At 40.6% G+C, this 22431-nt stretch overlaps 1 protein-coding gene across 8 annotated transcripts in view; it reads right to left on the bottom strand.

The window, feature by feature from the left end:
- Nucleotides 1–22431, bottom strand: part of LOC139749096 (glycerol kinase 5) — an 87205-nt gene that overhangs the window by 34485 nt on the left and 30289 nt on the right. For 5 of the 8 annotated variants that reach the window (XM_071662646.1, XM_071662643.1, XM_071662641.1 and 2 more), the window contains exons 9-12: nt 14423–14527; nt 8132–8226; nt 7727–7890; nt 2551–2702 (exon numbers count right to left, since the gene is read on the bottom strand). In XM_071662646.1, the coding sequence (XP_071518747.1) occupies nt 2551–2702; nt 7727–7890; nt 8132–8226; nt 14423–14527 (516 nt within the window). The other 3 variants (XM_071662647.1, XM_071662649.1, XM_071662648.1) reach the window with 3 other exon arrangements.

The raw sequence follows: 22431 nt of genomic DNA, 5'->3' as shown, positions 1-22431 counted from the left end.
TGACAAGTTTTTACCAAGGGTGTAAAGCATGAGTAAGAAAAGAAGCAAGTGAAAGGTTCCAAGTGAAGATTGATCTGCAGCAGTGGTGTGTGAAGTCCCCATGGTTGTTTAATTTGTTTATGGATGGCGAGGTGAGGGAGTTAACTGCAGGAGCCTTGGAGAGAGGAGCAAGTACACAGTCTGTTAGGGCCAGAGAAGTGAGTCATCATTACTTGATAATGCAGCACTAATGGCAGATTCAAGTGAGAAACTGCATTAGCTGGTAACTGAGTTTGTAAGAGTGTGTGAAAGGAGAAAGTTGGGAGTGAATAAAGAAAGCTTATTAAGTTTAGCAGGGTTCAGGGACAGAGTAATTGGGATGTGAGTTTGAATGGAGAAAAACTGGAGGAATGAAGTGTTTTTTGAAATCTGGGAGTGGAAATGGCAGCGGATGGAAGTATGGAAGCAGAATTGAGTCACAGGGTGGGGGAGGGGGCAAAGGTCCTTGGAGCAATGAAGTGTGTGGAAAGAAAGAATGACAACTGGGAGGGCAAAAAATGGGTATGTTTGAAAGAATAGGAGTCCGAAGAATATCATATATATATGAGGCTGTGCAGAGATGGGTGGATGTGTCAGAAATTAAATGCTTAAGGACAATTTGTGGTGTGAGGTGGTTTGATCAATTAAGTAATGGAATGGCAAGAGAGATGTTTGGTAGTAAAAAGAGTATGGCTGAGAGAGCAGAAGAAGGTGTGCTGATATGGTTGGGACTTATGGATTGAAAGAGTGAGGAGAAGTTGGCAAAAAGGATGTATGTGTCAAAAGTGGAGGTAACTATGAGAACGAGGAGACCAAACTGAAGATGGAAGGATGGAGTGAAAATGATTTGGAGTGATAATGGCCTTAGCTTCCAGGTGGGTGAATGTACTGCATGGGATAGAATGAACCGGAATGATGTGGCATACTGGGGCTGACATGCTGTCAATGCACTGAACCAGAGCACATGAAGTGTCTGGGGTAAACCAAGGAAAGGTCTGTGGGGTTTGATTGTGGATTGGGAGCTGTGGTTTCAGTTCATTACACATAACAGCTAGGGTATGGATGTGAACAGATGTGACCTTTGTTCATCTCTTACTGCTGTGGTAACTCAGTAATATGAGAGAGAGAGAGAGAGAGAGAGAGAGAGAGAGAGAGAGAGAGAGAGAGAGAGAGAGAGAGAGAGAGAGAGAGAGAGAGAGAGAGAGAGAGAGAGAGAGAGAGAGAGAGAGAGAGAGAGAGAGAGAGAGAGAGAGAGAGAGAGAGAGAGAGAGAGAGAGAGAGAGAGAGAGAGAGAGAGAGAGAGAGAGAGAGAGAGAGAGAGAGAGAGAGAGAGAGAGAGAGAGAGAGAGAGAGAGAGAGAGAGAGAGAGAGAGAGAGAGAGAGAGAGAGAGAGAGAGAGAGAGAGAGAGAGAGAGAGAGAGAGAGAGAGAGAGAGAGAGAGAGAGAGAGAGAGAGAGAGAGAGAGAGAGAGAGAGAGAGAGAGAGAGAGAGAGAGAGAGAGAGAGAGAGAGAGAGAGAGAGAGAGAGAGAGAGAGAGAGAGAGAGAGAGAGAGAGAGAGAGAGAGAGAGAGAGAGAGAGAGAGAGAGAGAGAGAGAGAGAGAGAGAGAGAGAGAGAGAGAGAGAGAGAGAGAGAGAGAGAGAGAGAGAGAGAGAGAGAGAGAGAGAGAGAGAGAGAGAGAGAGAGAGAGAGAGAGAGAGAGAGAGAGAGAGATTGATTGATTGATTCTTCCTTTGTAACCTACCATTACCTCCAGCAAACCACAACCTGAAGGTCCATTTTATGCAACTGCCATCACAATCACATCACAACGCTTTGATACCCTTACATGATAGTAGCAACACCAAATATGTAGCAACACATTCTACCTATATCTCTGATGCCTGTTCTCACCTGGAACTCCATCAAGAGGGGGTGGCCATAAATGGTGTACTACAGTGCTTGGACAAGCAACACCTTACACAACTGAAACAGTGGCTCGTTCTCAACAAAATATCAGCATGTCCACAGAATTCTTCAATTCCTATCTTAATCCCAGAGAGACATGAATCCTGAACATATTCTCTAGTCACCTTGAGGAGACAATCACTCCCAGTGGTATAAAGTGTGCATGGGACAGATTGAAATGTAGTGATGAGGTATTCAAGGGGCAACATGCCATCAGTGGACTGAACTAAGGGAATATGAAGCAGCCACTTCCTAGCTAAATGAGAATACCCATTCAAAACAGTTACATAAAGATGTGATTCACAACTTTCACACTAAGATGAGGAAAGAATCATAATACTGATGATATTTACAGGACATATCAAAGAAACAGAATGCTTTCCATATTTGTAAATCTTTACAATTTCATCTCTTAACATCAGACAGTATAATGGACCTAACACACTCTTACCTGATCATGTGGAAAAACCTAAATAAATATAATGAGGTTATTTCCTTTACAAAGAAAAGAAAAGTAAGTCTTATTTTTTCAACATATCTAGGAAATTTTATAAACATAAATAATGAGACAATAAATGGGTCTTACCTGCACCCATACCAGCCAGAAAAGCACAACCCAGAGCTGAAACATCTATGGAGCTTGGTCTCTCTACTGTCTTCCCTGTCAAGGTGGCGATCATCTGCATCAAGAAGTCATTTTGTGCAACACCCCCATCCACCCTGAGGGGTAAACTCTCACTGCATACCATGGAATAAGAGTACAGTAAATGGACACAGATGTGACCAAGGTATAATTTGGAGCAGAAAGATACAGACGTGGATTGAATTAACAAAAACATGAAGAGCAAAGATGGCACCAAAAAATAAATGAGAAAAGGAAGATACACAATATACAGTTAACACAAGGAGGAAAAAGAAGGATTTCAATGTTGGAAAAAAAATGGAATGGATACAAATTGACGGGAAAGTACGAAGGGTAGAGAATGAATGTAAGAGTAAAATGTATGATGAGGAATTTGCAAAGGGAAAGAAACAGTCAACATTATAAAGTTGATTTTTATCATAGTTAGTTGAAAAAGATGATAAGGTCCATATCATATGAAAGGGTATAAGAAACAAGTATGGAGGTGTTACAAATTTCAATAATTCATTCATTATTCAATGTGGGAGTAAGTTAAGTCTCTTATGACATGATAACAACATTAATGTTTGCGAGCAATGACAAAACAAAGAGATTAACAGTTTCATAATACAAAAGAAAGATTTTCAAGGAATTATTTTATTTAGGAACAGGCAGCCAGACAAATGTTTGTGGATACGATGAATGTTTTATCAAAAAAATACCCAAGTTGGGTTAAACAATCAGAGAATCACACACAACATATTAGATTGTTCATCAATATAAGAGTAAATCATATAAGATAATTATTTTACATGAAATTTGAAAATCAATGTTCAACAGAAAGCCAAGAGATTATAAAGAGCAAACAAGCAAGTAGTTGTAGTTCATTGCATTATCAAAACATGGTAAATTTTATGATGCACAAACAAGCAAGTAAAAAGGGTAAAGACCATACATCCCAGAGAAAAAAGAATTGGCAAAAAATCATGTATAGCCCAAGTGAACAGGACACAAAAATTTAAAATATTTGTATAAATTACAATGTGGAGGCAATGGTGTACATATAATGAAATGAGTGTAATATCAATGAACATACAAAAATTATGCCAAAACCACATAACATATACCCACAGTCATTCACAGAGGACGAGACATCCCATGGAGAGCAGTAATTCATCCGCAGGGACGTTTCAGCAACATCATCAAACAGGTGAAGAGACATGGAACAAAAATGTAATAAATGTAATAAAATGTAAAAAAAAAGACTGACAACACATGTCCATGGGCAAAACTTCAAATTTAACTACAAAATAGGTGACTTAAGGGAAGTGATCATATAGAAAGTCTAGCCAATGTTCAAGGTCAAATGCAACAATGACTTGTAATACTTATAATAATATAGTAAACTGTAATATACTCATGAAGGCCATAAAGATAACATAATGATCATTTAAAATAACTCATGTCACTTTTGGATGATTATCTAAATTCAACAAAGCTACAGAAGCAAACATGGTTGTTAAAGCTTACGTAAGAAAAAATTATAAAAACTGTGAATACTCATAAGTAACAACAAATCAATCAAATGCTTTCCCCTTTTGGAAATACATAAGAACCCAAGTTTTGAATCCCTAACATGATCCCATTCCATTTACAGACCCTGTATGGACATAACTAACAGGGAAGAGTATGTGAGAAGTACTTAGAAAAGCAAATGGATTTGTATGTAGCATTTATGGATCTGGAGAATGTATATGATAGAGTTGATAGATATGCTCTGTGGAAGGTATTAAGAATATATGGTGTGGGAGGCAAGTTGCTAGAAGCAGTGAAAAGTTTTTATCAAGGATGTAAGGCATGTGTATGAGTAGGAAGAGAGGAAAGTTATTGGTTCTCAGTGAGTGTCGGTTTGCAGCACAGGTGCATGATGTCTCCATGGCTGTTGAATTTGTTTATGGATGGGGTTGTTAGGAAGATGAATGCAAGAGTTTTGGAATGAGGGGCAAGTATGCAGTCTGTTATGAATGAGAGAGATTGGGAAGTGAGTCAGTTGTTGTTCATTGATGATACAACACTGGTGGCTGATTCAGGTGAGAAACTGCAAGAGCTGGTGACTGAGTTTGGTAAAGTGTGTGAAAGAAAAAAGCTGAGAGTAAATGTGAATAAGAGCAAGGTTATTAGGTACAGTAGGGTTGAGGGACACAGTAGGGTTGAGGGACAAGTCAATTGGGAGGTGTTTGAAAGGAGAAAAACTGGAGGAAGTGAAGTGTTTTAGATATCTGGGAGTGGATTTGGCAGCGGATGGAACCATGGTAGCGGAAGTGAGTCATAGGGTGGGGGAGGGGGGTAAAAGTTCTGGGAGCATTGATAAATGTGTGGAAGGCAAGTGAAAGCAAAAATGGGTATGTCTCAAGGAGTAGTGGTTCCAAGAGTATTACATGGTTGCTAGGTGTGGGCTATAGATAGAGTTGTGTGGAGGAGGGTGGATGTGCTGGAAATGAGATGTTTAAGGACAATATGTGGTATGAGGTGGTTTGATTGAGTAAGTAATGAAAGGGTAAGAGAGATGTGTGCAAATAAAAAGAGTGTGGATGAGAAAGCAGAAGAGGGTGTTTTGAAATGGTTTGGTCACATGGAGAGAATGAGTGAGGAGAGGTTGACAAAGAGGATATATGTGTCAGAGGTGGAGGGAATGAGAAGTGGGAGACCAAATTGGAGGTGGAAAGATGGAGTGAAAAAGATTTTGAGTGATCGGGGCCTGAACATGCAGGAGGGTGAAAGGCATGCAAGGAATAGAGTGAATTGGAACGATGTGGTATACCAGGTTCGACGTGCTGTCAATGGATTGAACCAGGGCATGTGAAGCGTCTAGGGTAAACCATGGAAAGTTTTGTGGGGCTGGATGTGGAAAGGGAGCTGTGGTTTAAGTGCATTATACATGACAGCCAGAGACTGAGTATGAACGAATATGGCCTTTGTTGTCTTTTCCTAGTGCTACCTCGCACACATGCGGGGGGGGAGGGGGTTATCATCTCATGTGTGGCAGGGTGGCAACGGGAATGAATAATGGCAGACAGTATGAATTATGTACATGTGTATATATGTATATGTCTGTGTGTGTATATATGTGTATACGTTGAGATGTATAGGTATGTATATGTGCGTGTGTGGACGTGTATGTATATACATGTGTATGTGGGTGGGTTGGGCCATTCTTTCGTCTATTTCCTTGCGTTACTTTGCTAACGCGGGAGACGGCGACAAAGTATAATAAAAAATATAAAATATATTATATATATATATATATATATATATATATATATATATATATATATATATATATATATATATCATTATTAAGTGTTAATGAACGTGGCCTTATTTTGTCTGTTTTCCTGGCGCTACCTCGCTGAAGCAGGGGATAGTGATGCTGTTTTCCTGTGCGGAGGGGTGAGGACAGGAATGGATGAAGGCAAGCAAGTATGAAAGAATACAAGTGTATGTATGTAATTTCTGTGTGTGTGTATTTATATGTATGTATATGTTGATATGTATGTATATGTGAATATGTGGGCATTTATGTATATATATATGTGCATATGAGTGGATGGGCCATTCTTCGTCTTTTGAAAAGAAAATTCCTATCATGCTCATTCATTTCTTTCATAAGGAAAATACTACTACAGGAGAGGAGAATTTCCAGGCTCCCCACTTTTGCCCCTCTTAAGTCATCTTTCTCAACAAAGAAGAAATACATGGACAACATTCTATCTCCCCTATTGCCACGGATATTTATAAACCGAGTATAATGTTCCATGGGATGGGAAAAGCCAATGTGGCAGCAGCAATGTCCTATCAGTATACAATCATTGGGAACTGTAAACTCTGAGTGGCAGGAAGTGAGTGAGTTGATGACTAAACTGACAGCAGTTACTGACTGGCAGTGGGCTGGGCCAAAATGATCAAGCTGCCACAATCAAAAATAAGAGATTAGCAAAGAGAGACAGGAATTATCTTAAAGAATCTCCTAAGCTCACAGGAAAAACAGCAGTGGAGAAAAAAAGAAAAAACTATTTTCAAATTTTCATGAACTGTAAATGAATAATCTTACCATCTCGACAAAAAATCATTTTACCAACCACGAGATCATCCAATGTTGGTCATCGACTGGTGTGTATTCATTCAAATATTTGTCAAATTTTCATGGCCAAACAAGGATATTGTGAGTTTTTTGTTAATCTCTTCATTCTCTCAATGTCATTAAGCTAATCATCTGAGAAATAGTAACTGTGGAGGTAAGGTCAGTGAATGCCTAGCTGAAAACTGTACACTCTTCATGCAGGTTTGATTAACGAAGTGAAAAAACTAGTTGTTCTTAGGTCCAGTAGTTACATCTTCTTTGTCCTGATCATTGTATTTCTGGCTAAAAGTGATTTTCCTTTTTCTAATTTCATTCTGTGCTTTATCCAATGATTCAGTCTAAGTAACACCTGAAAACATAAATTAACTGAGATGTGCTGAAGGCTGCAGAACCAAGCTATCCAGATGAACATTGCAAATTTGCTGCAAGTCTTACAGTAGATTGGAAATGAAAAATTTGTAGTGCTCTAACGAATTCTAAAAAAGCTAGTCAATGAGTGAATAAATAACACTCAACAAGGAATGCTTTGCTCAACTGGACAACACCACAGCTGAATAAGAAGCATAGATAAGCAACTTTTGGGAGTCTCTATATATTGTTAACCTGGAATCAGAAACATTACCAACTCCTCAAAAAAAGTTGGTCTAGTAACAGACCTATCAATTATCATATAATTTCTCACAAATTTCTAATAACATGGGTTCTTACACTTTGAAAATTTTCACATATGAAATACCGATCTTAATCAGGCACCCAAAAAATTGGAATTATCTGAGAGATGAAGCATTATTACTCATTAAATCTTTAACTTAACTCTATGTCAAATTAATACTGTTATGCTTTCTCCATTTTCAGGTAACAAAATTCATTGCACAAAAGAAATAATTAACTGTTCAAACCTAGAAAAACTGATCATACTGCAATTTCACTATGCATAAACTAAATGAAAAAAGAAAACAATATATCAAAGTAATTTTCAATTTCCGTTTTTCTTCATACCTGAGACTAAGAAGCTCATAATCTGCTTCTTTCAGCATGGCACTGTACATCTGATATACACGGAATCCTAGAGACTCAAGCATGGCCCGTACCATATGTGCACGACTTGTATCAGCACTAAGTCCAAGGAAGCCACCTGTAGCTCTAGCATCATTTAATGGTGCCTGGGTAAACATTAAATGTAGGTGTGATAAAAGGGACTTTGGATCATACGGAAGATTCTACATACATCAACATTTACAGAGTGTAGTCATTATGCTACAAGAAGAAGCATCTTGGTCCATCATCAAAACTGACCCTTATAGTAACATGTACAGTTATCAACTATTTCTATATATATATAGGCAGAGAGATCTATACTAATGAGTTTGTCACTGATGCATTCTACCCATTACAAAAACATACCTGAATTCCTTGGAATGCAGGAATGAAGAATACAGTACTGGGGCCTTTTACAGATTTTGCCATTTCAGAAGTATCTGAAGCACTTTCATATAAGCCTGTGGAGCAAAAGAATTAACCTGTAATTTTTCTGGTTCCATATACCAAATAACTTAATAATAATCATACCTCTTTCATATGCACTAAGCAACTTCATTAGTCTTATCTAATCTAATGTAGGTAAACTCAGGGAGGCCTGTTATATCATTTAAAACTCCATTAAGAGTTAGGCTTGACTCAGCATTATGGAAAAATTCAAGTGACATACTCTTGTCTGATCCTGCCCAAGGACCAACTTTGATATCCATAATTCAAAATGGTGCATAAACTTTTCATTGATCCTGACACAGAATTTACAGTCTCTGCAATGCTTATGCAACAGCAATTTAAACACCAGAGCATGTCATACCTCAGGCAATGTACAAAGCAAATTATCTCCCACTCCACTCATACTCCTGACCATTGTGATCACTCCCCTAATATTCTAAACCTGTTTTTCACCTCTAATCCTTCAAGTTGTAACTACACAATCTTGCCCACAATTGGTTTTTCTAACTACAATCTCATAAATGTACCTATTTTAACAGTACCTCCCCCTCCAGTAGCCCCTACTACATGCAAATACTGGCACCTAAACAAAGATGATTGGAATAACTTAAGAATATTCTTTTCTGACTTTCTTTGGGTATATTACAGTCTCTTATGTGTTGATGCTTCTATGCCAAACACATGGAAATGGTTATTGCTGCGGGAATAGAAGCATTTATCCCATCTTCCCCCAGACGACCTCTTCTTCCAATCTATGGTTCAACTGAGGCCATTCAGGTAAGTTATCTGGCATATCAAGCTTGGAAAAACTCTCCCTCCTCTAACTCCCATTCAGCATTTATCACTATCTGTAATCATGAGAAAAAGCTTTTCCCTATTCATAGGAAGTGCAATAATCTCTCCTCGTCATCCACAGATAGGTCTTCTAACCTTTAGCTAAGGGCATCCTAACAACTTCTGTACATCTACCCCTCCTATACTTTTCCACTCTGATTGTATAAAAGCTGCCTCTCCCTCTCCTAAAGACTAAGCAACTCTCTTCAGTTCCCATTTCTCCTCCAACTCTACCATGGATAACTCTAGTATTACTTCACCCCCCTGATGCCCCTCTTACTAATCCTATACCCCTTCCCATGATCTCTTTTTGAACTGCCTGAAAAGTACTTCTCTCTCTCTCTCTCGACACAAGCAAAGACTTATGCCTTGATGACATCTATCCCCATGCACTGAAAGACTGTACCTCTGAACTTGCACCTGTGCTTCTCCTTGGAAGCATGCATGCACTGATGTATCTCATCCTTAAGAAGAGTGACCATTCTAACCCCTTGAACTATCATCCTGTTGCTTTGACATCTAATATTTCCAAAGTCTTTAAATCTCTCCTCAACTCCCACATCCTCAGATATCTTGAATACATTTATTTCCAACACAACCACCCTCCTCCATACAACCCTATCTACAGCCTATGCTTCACAACCATATAAAATTGTTGGAGCTACTATTCCTTCAAACATACCCAATCTTGCTCTCTGAGATAACGTTTTCTTTCCATCCTGAATCACTTCTGCTTCCATGGTTCCATTTGCTGCAAAGTCCAATCACAGGTACCTAAAACACTTCACTTCCAATTCTTCTCCATTCAAACTTACAACCCAAATAACTTGCCCCTCAACCGTGTTGAACCTTGCTCTTATTCACATTCATTCCCAACTTTTTGCTTTCACACACTTTTCCAAACTTACTCACCAACTTCTGTAGTGTTTCATTCAAATCAGCCACCAGTTCTGTATCATCGGCGAACAACTGACTCAATTTCCAGGCCCTCTTATCCCAACAGACTGCACACTTACCCCTCTCTCCAAAACTCTTGCATTTGCCTCTATAACCTCCCCATCCATAAATAATCAAATAACTACGGAGACATCACACACCCCTACCACAGACCAACCTTCACTGGGAACCAATCACACTCCTCTCTTCCTACTCACACACAAGCCTTACAACCTTGATAAAAGCTTTTCACTGCTTCTAGCTGCTTACCTCCTACACCATATACTCTCAAGACCTTCCACAAAACATCTCTATCAACCCATTCATATGCTTTCTCCAGATCCATAAGTGCTCCATACAAATCCATGTTTTCCATAATATTTCTCACACACATTCTTCAAAGCATACACCTGATCCACACATCCTCTACCGCTTCTGAAACTACAATGTTCCTACCTATCTGATGCTCTGTGCATGCCTTCACCCTCTCAATCAAAACCATCCCATACAATTTTCCAGGCATACTTAACAAACTTATGTCTCTGTAGTACCTCTGTTCCCTTTGCCCTTGATGAATGTATTTGATGATAGAGTAGCAGATGTTTGGTTGAGGTGGTGTGCAAAGAGAGAGGGTCAGGGAGAACGGTTTGGTTAAGAGAGAACAGGTACCGAAAGCTCTGCGTAAGATGAAATCCGGCAAGGCAGAAGGTTGGTGGGTTTGGATGGTATTGCAGTTGAATTTATCAAGAAAATGGGTGACTGTGTTGATGATTGGTTGGTAAGGATATTCAATGTATGTATGGACCATGGTGAAGTGCCTGAGGATTGGCAGAATGCATGCACAGTGCCATTGTACAAAGGCAAAGGGATAAAAGTGAGTGTTCAAACTACAGAGGCATAAGTTTGTTGAGTATTCCTGGGAAACTGTATGGGAGGAAATTTACTAAGAGGGTGAAGGCATGTACAGAGCATCAGATTGGGGAGGAGCAGTGTGGTTTCAGAAGTGGTAGAGGATGTGTGAATCAGGTGTTTGCTTTGAAGAATATGTGTGAGAAATACTTAGAAAAACAGATGGATTTGTATGTAGCATTTATGGATCTGGAGAGAGCATATGATTGGGTTGATAGAGATGCTTTATGAATAGTCTTAATAGCATATGGTGCAGGAGGTATGCTGCTAGGAGTTAAAAGTTTTTGTCAAAGATGTAAGGCATATGTACAAGTAGGAAGAGAGGAGAGTGACTGGTTCCCAGTGAAGGTTGGTCTGTGGCAGGGATGTGTGATGTCCCCATGATTGTTTAATTTGTTTATGGATGGGGTGGTTAGGGAGGTAAGTGCAAGAGCTCTGGAGAGAAGGGCGAGTGTGAAGTCTGTTGAGGATGAGAGGGCCTGGGAAGTGAGTCAGTTGTTGTTTGCCGATGATACAGCACTGGTGGCTGATTTGAATGAAACACTACAGAAGTTGGTGAGTAAGTTTGGAAAAGTGCGTGAAAGGAGAAAGTTGAGAGTAAATGTCAATAACATCAAGGTTATTAGGTTCAGCAGGGTTGAGGGACACATTAGTTGGGATAAGTGTGAATGGAGAAAAATTGGAAGTGAAGGGTTTTGGATATCTGGGAGTGGACTTAGCAGCAAATGGAACCATGGAAGCAGAAGTAAGTCACAGGGTGGGGGAGGGGGTGAAGGTTCTGGGAGCAATGAAGAATGTGTGGAAGGAAAGAACTTCATCTTGGAGAGCAAAAATGGTTATGCTTGAAGGAACACTAGTTCCAACAATATTATATGGTTGCAAGGCATGGGCTATAGATAGGGTTGTACAAAGGAGGGTAAATGTGTTGGGAATGAAATGTTTGAGGACAATATGTGGTGTGAGCTGGTTTGATCAAGTAAGTTATGAAAGGGTGAACGAGATGTGTGGAAATGAAAACTGTGTGTTTGAGAGAGCAGAAGATGGTGTGTTGAAGTGGTTTGAACATATGAAGAGAATAAGCGAGGAAAGGTTGACAAAGAGGATATATGTGTCAGCGGTGGAGGGAATAAGGAGAAGCAGGAGACCAAATTGGAGGTGGAAGGAAGGAGTAAAAAAGATTTTGAGCGATTGGGGCCTGAATATACAGGAGGGTCAGCGGCATGCAAGGAATAGAGTGAACTGGAATGATGTGATATACCCAGAGTCGACATGCTGTCAATGGAATGAACCAAGGCACGTGAAACGTCTGGGGTAAACTATGGAAAGGTCTGTGGGGCCTGAACGTGGACAGGGAGCTGTGGTTTCAGTGTATTACACATGACAGCTACAAAATGAGTGTGAACAAACATAGCCTTTTTTGTTTGCTTTCCTGGCACTACCTCGCTGAAGCCGGGAGTAGCGATGCTGTTTCCTTATAACCTTTCTCTTATTCACATTTACTCTCAACTTTCATACAGTAAACCCTCAATTTAACAGACTAATATGAGGAAGGGATTATCTGTTAATGCTGAAAGTTCATTAAATCGAATGTAACCTATGGGCCATTTCTTAATACAATATACAGTTCACAAGCTTTCTTTTGATTCCTCTATCACTTGATGCCATTTTAAATAAAGTCACAATTCTGTGTATACAACCAGAATGCACAATAGTTTGAGGCAGACTGAGATAGAAACAATGTGAGTATACCCCATGCTATCAAAAACAAGTGCGATATGAAATGCACATGGTAACGTTTGTTTACCACTGGTGTCTTAGCTATGTTAAAGCATCCTTTCCATGTTATATCAATCTAAGATGTATATGATTTAGTAAAGTGTTTGGTTGCTGATGTGGTCCAATACAGTACAGGAATACCCAATCAATGAAGAGGCTACACTCCAAGAATGTGCTAAAGTAAAACTGTTTACATTAGGCAATTCATGTTTCCCACAGACTTTCATTATACAAACTGAGATGCATCCCACAGTCAAGTTTGTTACTCCCATATAACTCTAAAATGCCATTAAGTTGCCTGTTAGTGCCATGTTACCTATACAGTACAGTACCCTTAGAACATTTATAATAAAGGAACACATTAAAAAAATATGCTGTGTTTTGTAAGGGTGGCAGAGGTAGTGGTGGTGGGAAAGGCAGAGGGTCTTCATTTTTAACTTTGCAGGTACACTTAATCACAAATGTGTAGAAGAGACCAAAAATACTAAAATGAATCAAAATATACATAATACAAAATATAGAAACTGTATTGCATGAATGTACATCAAAAAAGGCTGAAATGGTTGCATAACAATGCTTGTTGGTGAAATGTGACTGAGTTTGGGTGTTCAATGGAGGGAGAGTGTGGAACAGAAACAACTGTTTCTTCATCAGGGGAGGCAGCTTTAAGAACAGAACTGCTGGGGGTTACCTTGCATGTAGAGGGTCTTACTTTGGCTATAAGAGAGCTCTTCACTCTCCTTCCAGAGGGTCTTGTTTCAGCTACATAAGGGCTTTCCATACAGCTTGTAGGTGGGCTTACACTGACTTTACAGCATAGACAGTGGACGCTTGTTTCTTGCTTATTTCAAAGCAGTGCAACATATTCAGTTTAATCTTCAAACTACTTCTTTACCACTTGGCCTTTATGCAATTGTGTTGCCTATTATTCACTATGCTTTAGATTTACTTTGGGTGGAATATACTACTTAAAAAAGTCAAATCATGACAAAATTGAAAGCTTGGGATACTCTCATGTGCCAATAGCTGTATTAAAACAACTGCTAGCACGAAGTTTACATCACTGCACTGTGACTGGCATTGGCATGTGAGACATGCTGGAAGCCTTGTGCATCACAACATGGACTGAGTTAAGCAACTATACCAAACCAGATAAGGTGCTATCTTAACCAAACCAGTTAACTATGATCTCAACTATTAATATAAAATACAGTAAGAGAGAATTGCCTGTAGAGGACTACTGAAACATTAAAGTTTTTAACTAAATCTAATAACCAGAGGAGTATCATTAGGTAAAAATAAAAGTCAGCTTATATCAATGTAAGATTTTCAGCACCATCTTTAGTTAACTGCTTCAATTCAACAGTAAGAGACCTTTAGAAAGACTGAATTAGATTTCTGTGATCATCATGCATTATAAAACTTTCTAAATGTTCCCACTGCCAAAATAATACCATTCTTGGGATATTTCACTCTCAACTTTTTTGGTACTGACTTTAGTTTATACCTTTCTCAATCACTCTTTTTTGTCCAAGCTTTTCTCATTCAGACTTTACATATCACTGCTTAATATCCTTTATCAACTGCTAGCATCTTACTGAGGTGCTAACAACATAGCAATTCTTAATTACACAGTTCTAGAGTATTCAAACATTTCTACATAGGATCTTTTGTTTATTATGAAAGGAAAAATCAAATGTTTATGCTTTTGATGGCTTATATGAATATCAGGCTCTAATTCACAGTTCTTACCTATGTGTTCTCCCCATTCAATCACAGTTCCATTGTCATTTGATGAGGCTTCAGCCATGTGTATCAGTCCTTCCTTGTCTTTCCATCCATGTACAGGATATATCCCTAAAAAGTGCAGCATATCATTAAATTTCTAATAAACATTTTGAGTTATATTAAATTTATTAATACGTTCAAAATCTTAATGATGTTCATCAAACTTATAACTAATATGTATGATGCCCATGGATTCCACTGAAAAACTACCTTGAAAGATAATGGTGGCATCTTCTCTCCAACTTACAAATCTATTCTTTTCCTATTCATGCAAAACACACATAACACTTGAGAACACTTAACTCACACAGCTCATTCTTCATAACTTTGGATTTTTCTGTAGTGAGTGCTCTGTGCTAGCCCTGCCTTTTGGTAAAATGATTGGTGCAATAGATAAAAGTAGTTGGTAGGAACATTTAGGTAGGAGCATTAGGTAGAAACATTAGGGAGACATAGCAGGTAGGCACATTAGGCAGGAGCATTAGGTAGTAGTAAACAGGAACATTAGATAGGAACCTCTACAAGCACTGCGCTAGACTTGCCCTCTGTCAGTGACCTGTTAAGGGTAAGGCACTTAAGGCTAAGAAGCATCACTGGAGTGAAGGTCAGTGTGTGGGGGGATGTGTGACATCCCCATGGTTGTTTAATTTGTTTATAGATGGGGTGGATAGGGTGGTCAGTGCTAGTTTTGGAGAGAGGGACAAGTATGCAGTCTACTGAGGAGGAGAGGGCCTGGGAAATGAGTCGGTTGTTGTTTGCCGATGATACACCTCTGGTGGCTAATTCAAGTGAGAAACTGCAGAAGTTGGTGATCGAGTTTGAAGAAGTGTATCAAAGGAGAAAGTTGAGAGCAAATATGAATAAAAGCAAGTTTATTAGGTTCAGTAGGGTTGAGGGACAAGTTAACTGGGATGTAAGTTTAAATGGAAAAAAATTGAGGAGGAAAGGGTCTGGGAAGTGAGTCAGTTGTTGTTTACCGATGATACAGCTCTGGTGGCTAATTCAAGTGAGAAACTGCAGAAGTTGGCGATCGAGTTTAGAGAAGTGTGTGAAAGGAGAAAGTTGAGAGCACATGTGTATAAAAGCAAGGTTATTAGGTTCAGTAGGGTTGAGGGAAAAGATAGCTGGGATGTAAGTTTAGATGGGGAAAAATTGAAGGAAGTAAAGTGTTCTAGATATCTGGGAGTGGATTTAGCAGTGAATGGAACCATGGAAGCAGAAGTGAGTCACAGGGTGGGGGAGGGGGTGGAGGTTCTGGTAGCAATGTAGAATGTGTGGAAGGTGAGAAAGTTATCTCGGAAAGCAAAAATGGGTATGTTTGAAGGAATAGTGATTCCAACAGCGTTACATGGTTGAGAGGCATGGGTGATAGATGGGGTTGTGTGGAGGAGTGTGGATGTGTAGGAAATGAGATGTCTGAGGACAATATGTGGTGTGAGGTGGTTTGATTAAGTAATGAAAGGGTAAGAGAGATGTAAGGTAATAAAAAAAGTGTGGTTGAGAAAGCAGAAAAGGGTGTATTGAAATGGTTTGGTCACATGGAGAGAATGAGTGAGGAAAGATTGACCAAGAGGATACACGTGTGAGAGGTGGAGGGAACGAGGAGAAGTGGGAGACCAAATTGGAGGTGGAAGTATGGAGTGAAAGAGATTTTGAGTGATCGGGGCCTGAACATACAGGAGGGTGAAAGGCATGCAAGGAATAGAGTGAATTGGAACGATGTGGTATATTTGGGTCGACGTGCTGTCAGTGAATTGAACCAGGGAATGTGAAACATCAGGGGCAAACCATGGGAAGTTTTGTGGGGCCTGGATGTGGAAAGAGAGCTGTGGTTTCGGTGCATTATACATGACAGTTAGAGACTGAGTGTGAATGAATGTGGCCTTTACTGTCCTTTCCTAGCGCTACCTGGCACGCATGCAGGGCCAGGGGGGTGTCATTTAATGTGTGGCGGGGTGGCAGCGGGAATGGATGAAGGCAGCATGTATGAATATCTGCATTTGTATATATGTATATTCTGTGCATGTATATGTATGTATACATTGAAATGTACTTTTTTACTTTACTTTGTTGCTGTCTCCTGCGTTAGCGAGGTAGCGCAAGAAAACAGACGAAAGAATGGCCCAACCCACCCACATACATGTGTATATACATACACATCCACACATGCACATATACATACCTATACATCTCAACGTATACATATATATATGTCTCCATGGTTGTTTAATTTGTTTATGGATGGGGTTGTTAGGGAGGTGAATGCAAGAGTTTTAGAAAGAGGGGCAAGTATGCAGTCTGTTGTGGATGAGAGAGCTTGGGAAGTGAGTCAGTTGTTGTTCGCTGATGATACAGTGCTGGTGGCTGATTCATGTGAGAAACTGCAGAAGCTGGTGACTGAGTTTGGTAAAGTGTGTGAAAGAAGAAAGTTAAGAGTAAATGTGAATAAGAGCAAGGTTATTAGGTACAGTAGGGTTGAGGGTCAAGTCAATTGGGAGGTAAGTTTGAATGGAGAAAAACTGGAGGAAGTAAAGTGTTTTAGATATCTGGGAGTGGATCTGGCAGCGGATGGAACCATGGAAGTGGATATGAATCATAGGGTGGGGGTGAAAATTCTGGGAGCCTTGAAGAATGTTTGGAAGTTGAGAACATTATCTCGGAAAGCAAAAATGGGTATGTTTGAAGGAATAGTGGTTCCAACAATGTTGTATGGCTGTGAGGCATGGGCTATGGATAGAGTTGTGCGCAGGAGGGTGGATGTGCTGGAAATGAGATGTCTGAGGACAATATGTGGTGTGAGGTGGTTGATTGAGTAAGTAATGTAAGGGTAAGAGTGATGTGTGGAAATAAAAAGAGTGTGGTTGAGAGAGCAGAAGAAGGTGTTTTGAAATGGTTTCGTCACATGGAGAGAATGAGTGAGGAAAGACTGACAAAGAGGATATATGTGTCAGAGGTGGAGGGAACGAGGAGAAGTGGGAGACCAAATTGGAGGTGGAAAGATGGAGTGAAAAAGATTTTGAGTGATCGGGGCCAGAACATGCAGGAGGGTGAAAGGCGTGCAAGGAATAGAGTGAATTGGAACGATGTGGTATACCGGGGTGACCGTGCTGTCAATGGATTGAACCAGGGCATGTGAAGCGTCTGGGGTAAACCATGGAGGGTTCTGTGGGGCCTGGATGTGGAAGGGGAGCTGTGGTTTCGGTGCATTATTACATGACAGCTAGAGACTGAGTGTGAACGAATGGGGCCTTTGTTGTCTTTTCCTAGCGCTACCTCACACACATGAGGGGGGAGGGGGTTGTTATTCCATGTGTGGTGAGGTGGCGATGGAAATAAATAAAGGCAGACAGTATGAATTATGTACATGTGTATATATGTATATGTCTGTGTGTGTATATATATGTGTACATTGAGATGTATAGGTATGTATATTTGCGTGTGTGGACGTGTATGTGTATACATGTGTATGTGGGTGGGTTGGGCCATTCTTTCGTCTGTTTCCTTGTGCTACCTCGCTAACGCTGGAGACAGCGACAAAGCAAAATAATAGAAAAAAACAAACAAACAGACATATACATATATACACATGTACATAATTCATACTGTCTGCCTTTATTCATTCCCATCGCCACCCTGCCACACATGAAATAACAACCCCCTCCCCCGCATGTGTGCGAGGTACCACAAGGAAAAGACAACAAAGGCCACATTCATTCACACTCAGTCTCCAGCTGTCATGTAATAATGCACCGAAACCACAGCTCTCTTTCCACATCCAGGCCCCACAGAACTTTCCATGGTTTACCCCCAGACGCTTCACATGCCCTGGTTCAATCCACTGACAGCACGTCAACCCCGGTATACCACTTCGTTCCAATTCACTCTATTCCTTGCACGCCTTTCACCCTCCTGCATGTTCAGGCCCCGATCACTCAAAATCTTTTTCACTCCATCTTTCCACCTCCAATTTGGTCTCCCACTTCTCGTTCCCTCCACCTCTGACACATAAATCCTCTTGGTCAATCTTTCCTCACTCATTCTCTCCATGCAACCAAAGCATTTCAAAACACCCTCTTCTGCTCTCTCAACCACACTCTTTTTATTACCACACATCTCTCTTACCCTATTATTACTTACTCAATCAAACCACCTCACACCACATATTGTCCTCAAACATCTCATTTCCAGCACATCCACCCTCCTCTGCACAACTCTATCTATAGCCCATGCCTCGCAGCCATATAACATTGCTGGAACCACTATTCCTTCAAACATATCCATTTTTGCTTTCCGAGATAATGTTCTCAACTTCTACACATTCTTCAAGGCTCCCAGAACTTTCACCCCCTCCCCCCACCCTATGATTCACTTCCACTTCCTTGGTTCCATCCGCTGCCAAATCTACTCCCAGATAACTAAAACACTTCACTTCCTCCAATTTTTCTCCATTCAAACTTACCTCCCAACTGACTTGTCCCTCAACCCTACTGTACCTAATAACCTTGCTCTTATTCACATTTACTCTCAGCTTTCTTCTTTCACATACTTTACCAAACTCAGTCACCAGCTTCTGCATTCTCTCACATGAATCAGCCACCAGCACTGTATCATCAGCGAACAACAACTGACTCACTTCCCAAGCTCTCTCGTCCACAACAAACTGCATACTTGCCCCTCTTTCCAAAACTCTTGCATTCACCTCCCTAACAACCCCATCCATAAACAAATTAAACAACCATGGAGACATCACACACCCCTGCCGCAAACCTACATTCACTGAGAACCAATCACTTTCCTCTCTTCCTACTCGTACAGATGCCTTACATTCTCGACAAAATCTTTTCACTGCTTCTAACAACTTGCTTCCCACACCATATATTCTTAATAACTTCCACAGAGCATCTCTATCAACTCTATCATATGCCTTCTCCAGATCCATAAGTGCTACATACAAATCCATTGGCTTTTCTAAGCATTTCTCACATACATTCTTCAAAGCAAACACCTGATCCACACATCCTCTACCACTTCTGAAACTACACTGCTCTTCCCCAATCTGATGCTCTGTACATGCCTTCACCCTCTATATCAATACCCTCCCATATAATTTACCAGGAATACTCAACAAACTTATACCTCTGTAATTTGAGCACTCACTTTTATCCCCTTTGCCTTTGTACAATGGCACTATGCAAGCATTCCACCAATCCTGAGTCATACATACATTAAATAACCTTACCAACCAGTCAACAATACAGTCACCCCATTTTTAATAAATTCCACTGCAATACCATCCAAACCTGCTGCCTTGCCGGCTTTCATCTTCCGCAAAGCTTTTACTACCTCTTCTCTGTTTACCAAATCATTCTCCGTAACCCTCTCACTTTGTACACCACCTCAACCAAAACACCCTATATCTGCCACTCTATCATCAAACACATTCAACAATCCTTCAAAATACTCACTCCATCTCCTTCTCACGTCACCACTACTTGTTATCACCTCCCCATTAGCCCCCTTCAATGATGTTCCCATTTGTTCCCTTTTCTTACGCACTTTATTTACCTCCTTCCAAAACACCTCTTTGTTCTCCCGAAAATTTAATGATACTCTCTCACCCCAACTCTCATTTGCCCTCTTTTTCACCTCTTGCACCTTTCTCTTGACCTCCTGCCTCTTCCTTTTATACATCTCCCACTCATTTGCATTATTTCCCTGCAAAAATTGCCCAAACGCCTCTCTCTTCTCTTTCACTAATAATCTAACTTCATCCCACCACTCACTACCCTTTCTAATCTGCCCACCTCCCACGCTTCTCATGCCACAAGCATCTTTCGCGCAATCCATCACTGCTTCCCTAAATACATCCCATTCCTCCCCTACTCCCCTTACCTCCTTTGTTCTCACCTTTTTCCATTCTATACTCAGTCTCTCCTGGTACTTCCTCACACAAGTCTCCTTCCCAAGCTCCCTTACTCTCACCACTCTCTTCATCCCAATATTCTCTCTTCTTTTCTGAAAACTTCTACAAATCTTCACCTTCGCCTCCACAAGATAATGATCAGACATCCCTCCAGTTGCACCTCTCAGCATGTTAACATCCAAAAGTCTCTCTTTCAAGCGCCTATCAATCAACATGTAATCCAAAAAAGCTCTCTGGCCATCTCTCCTACTTACATACGTATACTTATGTATATCCCTCTTTTTAAACCAGGTATTTCCAATCACCAGTCCTTTTTCAGCACATAAATCTACAAGCTCCTCACCATTTCTGTTTACAACACTGAACACCCCATGTACACCAATTATTCCCTCAACTGCCACATTACTCACCTTTGCATTCAAATCACCCATCACTATAACCCGATCTCGTGCATCAAAACTACTAACACACTCACTCAGCTGGTCCTAAAACACTTGCCTCTTACGATCTTTCTTTTCCTGCCCAGGTGCATATGCACCAATAATCACCCATCTCTCTCCATCCACTTTCAGTTTTTCCCATATCAATCTAGAGTTTGCTTTCTTACACTCTATCACATACTCCCACCACTCCTGTTTCAGAAATAGTGCTACTCCTTCCTTTGCTCTTGTCCTCTCACTAACCCCTGACTTTACTCCCAAGACATTCCCAAACCACTCTTCCCCTTTACCCTTGAACTTTGTTTCACTCAGAGCCAAAACATCCAGGTTCCTTTCCTCAAACACACAACCTATCTCTCCTTTTTTCTCATCTTTCTCATCCACACACATTTAGACACCCCAATCTGAGCCTTCGAGCAGGACGAGTACTCCCTGCGTGACTCCTCCTTCTGTTTCCCCTTTTAGAAGGTTAAAATACAAAGAGGGGAGGGTTTCTAGCCCCTTGCTCCCATACACACACATATATATATATATATATACGTATCAAAATATACACTTTTCTTTTTCTTTCATACTATTCGCCATTTCCCGCATTAGCGAGGTAGCGTTGAGAACAGAGGACTGGGCCCTTGAGGGAATATCCTCACCTGGGCCCCTTCTCTGCTCCCTCTTTTGGAAAATTAAGCGATGGGAATAAATAAAGGCAGACAGTATGAATTATGTACATGTGTACATATGTATATGTCTGTGTGTGTATATATATGTGTACATTGAGATGTATAGGTATGTATATTTGCGTGTGTGGACGTGTATGTATATACATGTGTATGGGGGTGGGTTGGGCCATTTCTTTCGTCTGTTTCCTTGCGCTACCTCGCAAACACGGGAGACAGCGACAAAGCAAAATAAAATAAAAAAATAATAATAAATAAACATACATAAACATGCATCCTTTCTCCCCTATCCCTGGGGACAGGGGAGAAAGAATACTTCCCACGTATTCCCTGCGTGTTGTAGAAGGCGACTAAAAGGGGAGGGAGCGGGTGGCTGGAAATCCTCCCCTCTCGTTTTTTTCAATTTTCCAAAAGAAGGAACAGAGAAGGGGGCCAGGTGAGGATATTCCCTCAAAGGCCCAGTCCTATGTTCTTAACGCTACCTCGCTAACGCGGAAAATGGCGAACAGTACGAAAAAAAAATAAACATGCACATATTCATACTTGCTTGCCTACATCCATTCCTGGCACTACGCTGCCCCATGGGAAGCAGCATCGCTACTCCCTGCTTCAGCAAGGCAGCGCCAGGAAAACAGACAAAAAAAGGCCACATTCATTCACAATCAGTCTCTAGCTGTCATGTGTAATGCACCAAAACCACAGCTCCCTATCCACATCCAGGCCCTACAGACCTTTCCATGGTTTACAACAGACGCTTCACATGCCCTGGTTCAGTCCACTGAGAGCACGTTGACTACAGTATACCACATCATTCCAATTCACTTTATTCCTTGCACTCCTCTCTCTCCTGTATATTCAGACCCCAATTGCTCAAACCCTTTTTCACTCCACCCCATCCTTCCACCTTCAATTTGGTCTTCTGCTTCTCCTTGTTCC

This window comes from Panulirus ornatus, chromosome 6, assembly GCF_036320965.1.
Source record: "Panulirus ornatus isolate Po-2019 chromosome 6, ASM3632096v1, whole genome shotgun sequence".
In the NCBI taxonomy this organism is placed as follows: domain Eukaryota; kingdom Metazoa; phylum Arthropoda; class Malacostraca; order Decapoda; family Palinuridae; genus Panulirus; species Panulirus ornatus.
The sequence above is the reverse complement of the archived record's forward strand: the minus strand, read 5'-3'. Positions and strand labels throughout refer to the sequence as shown.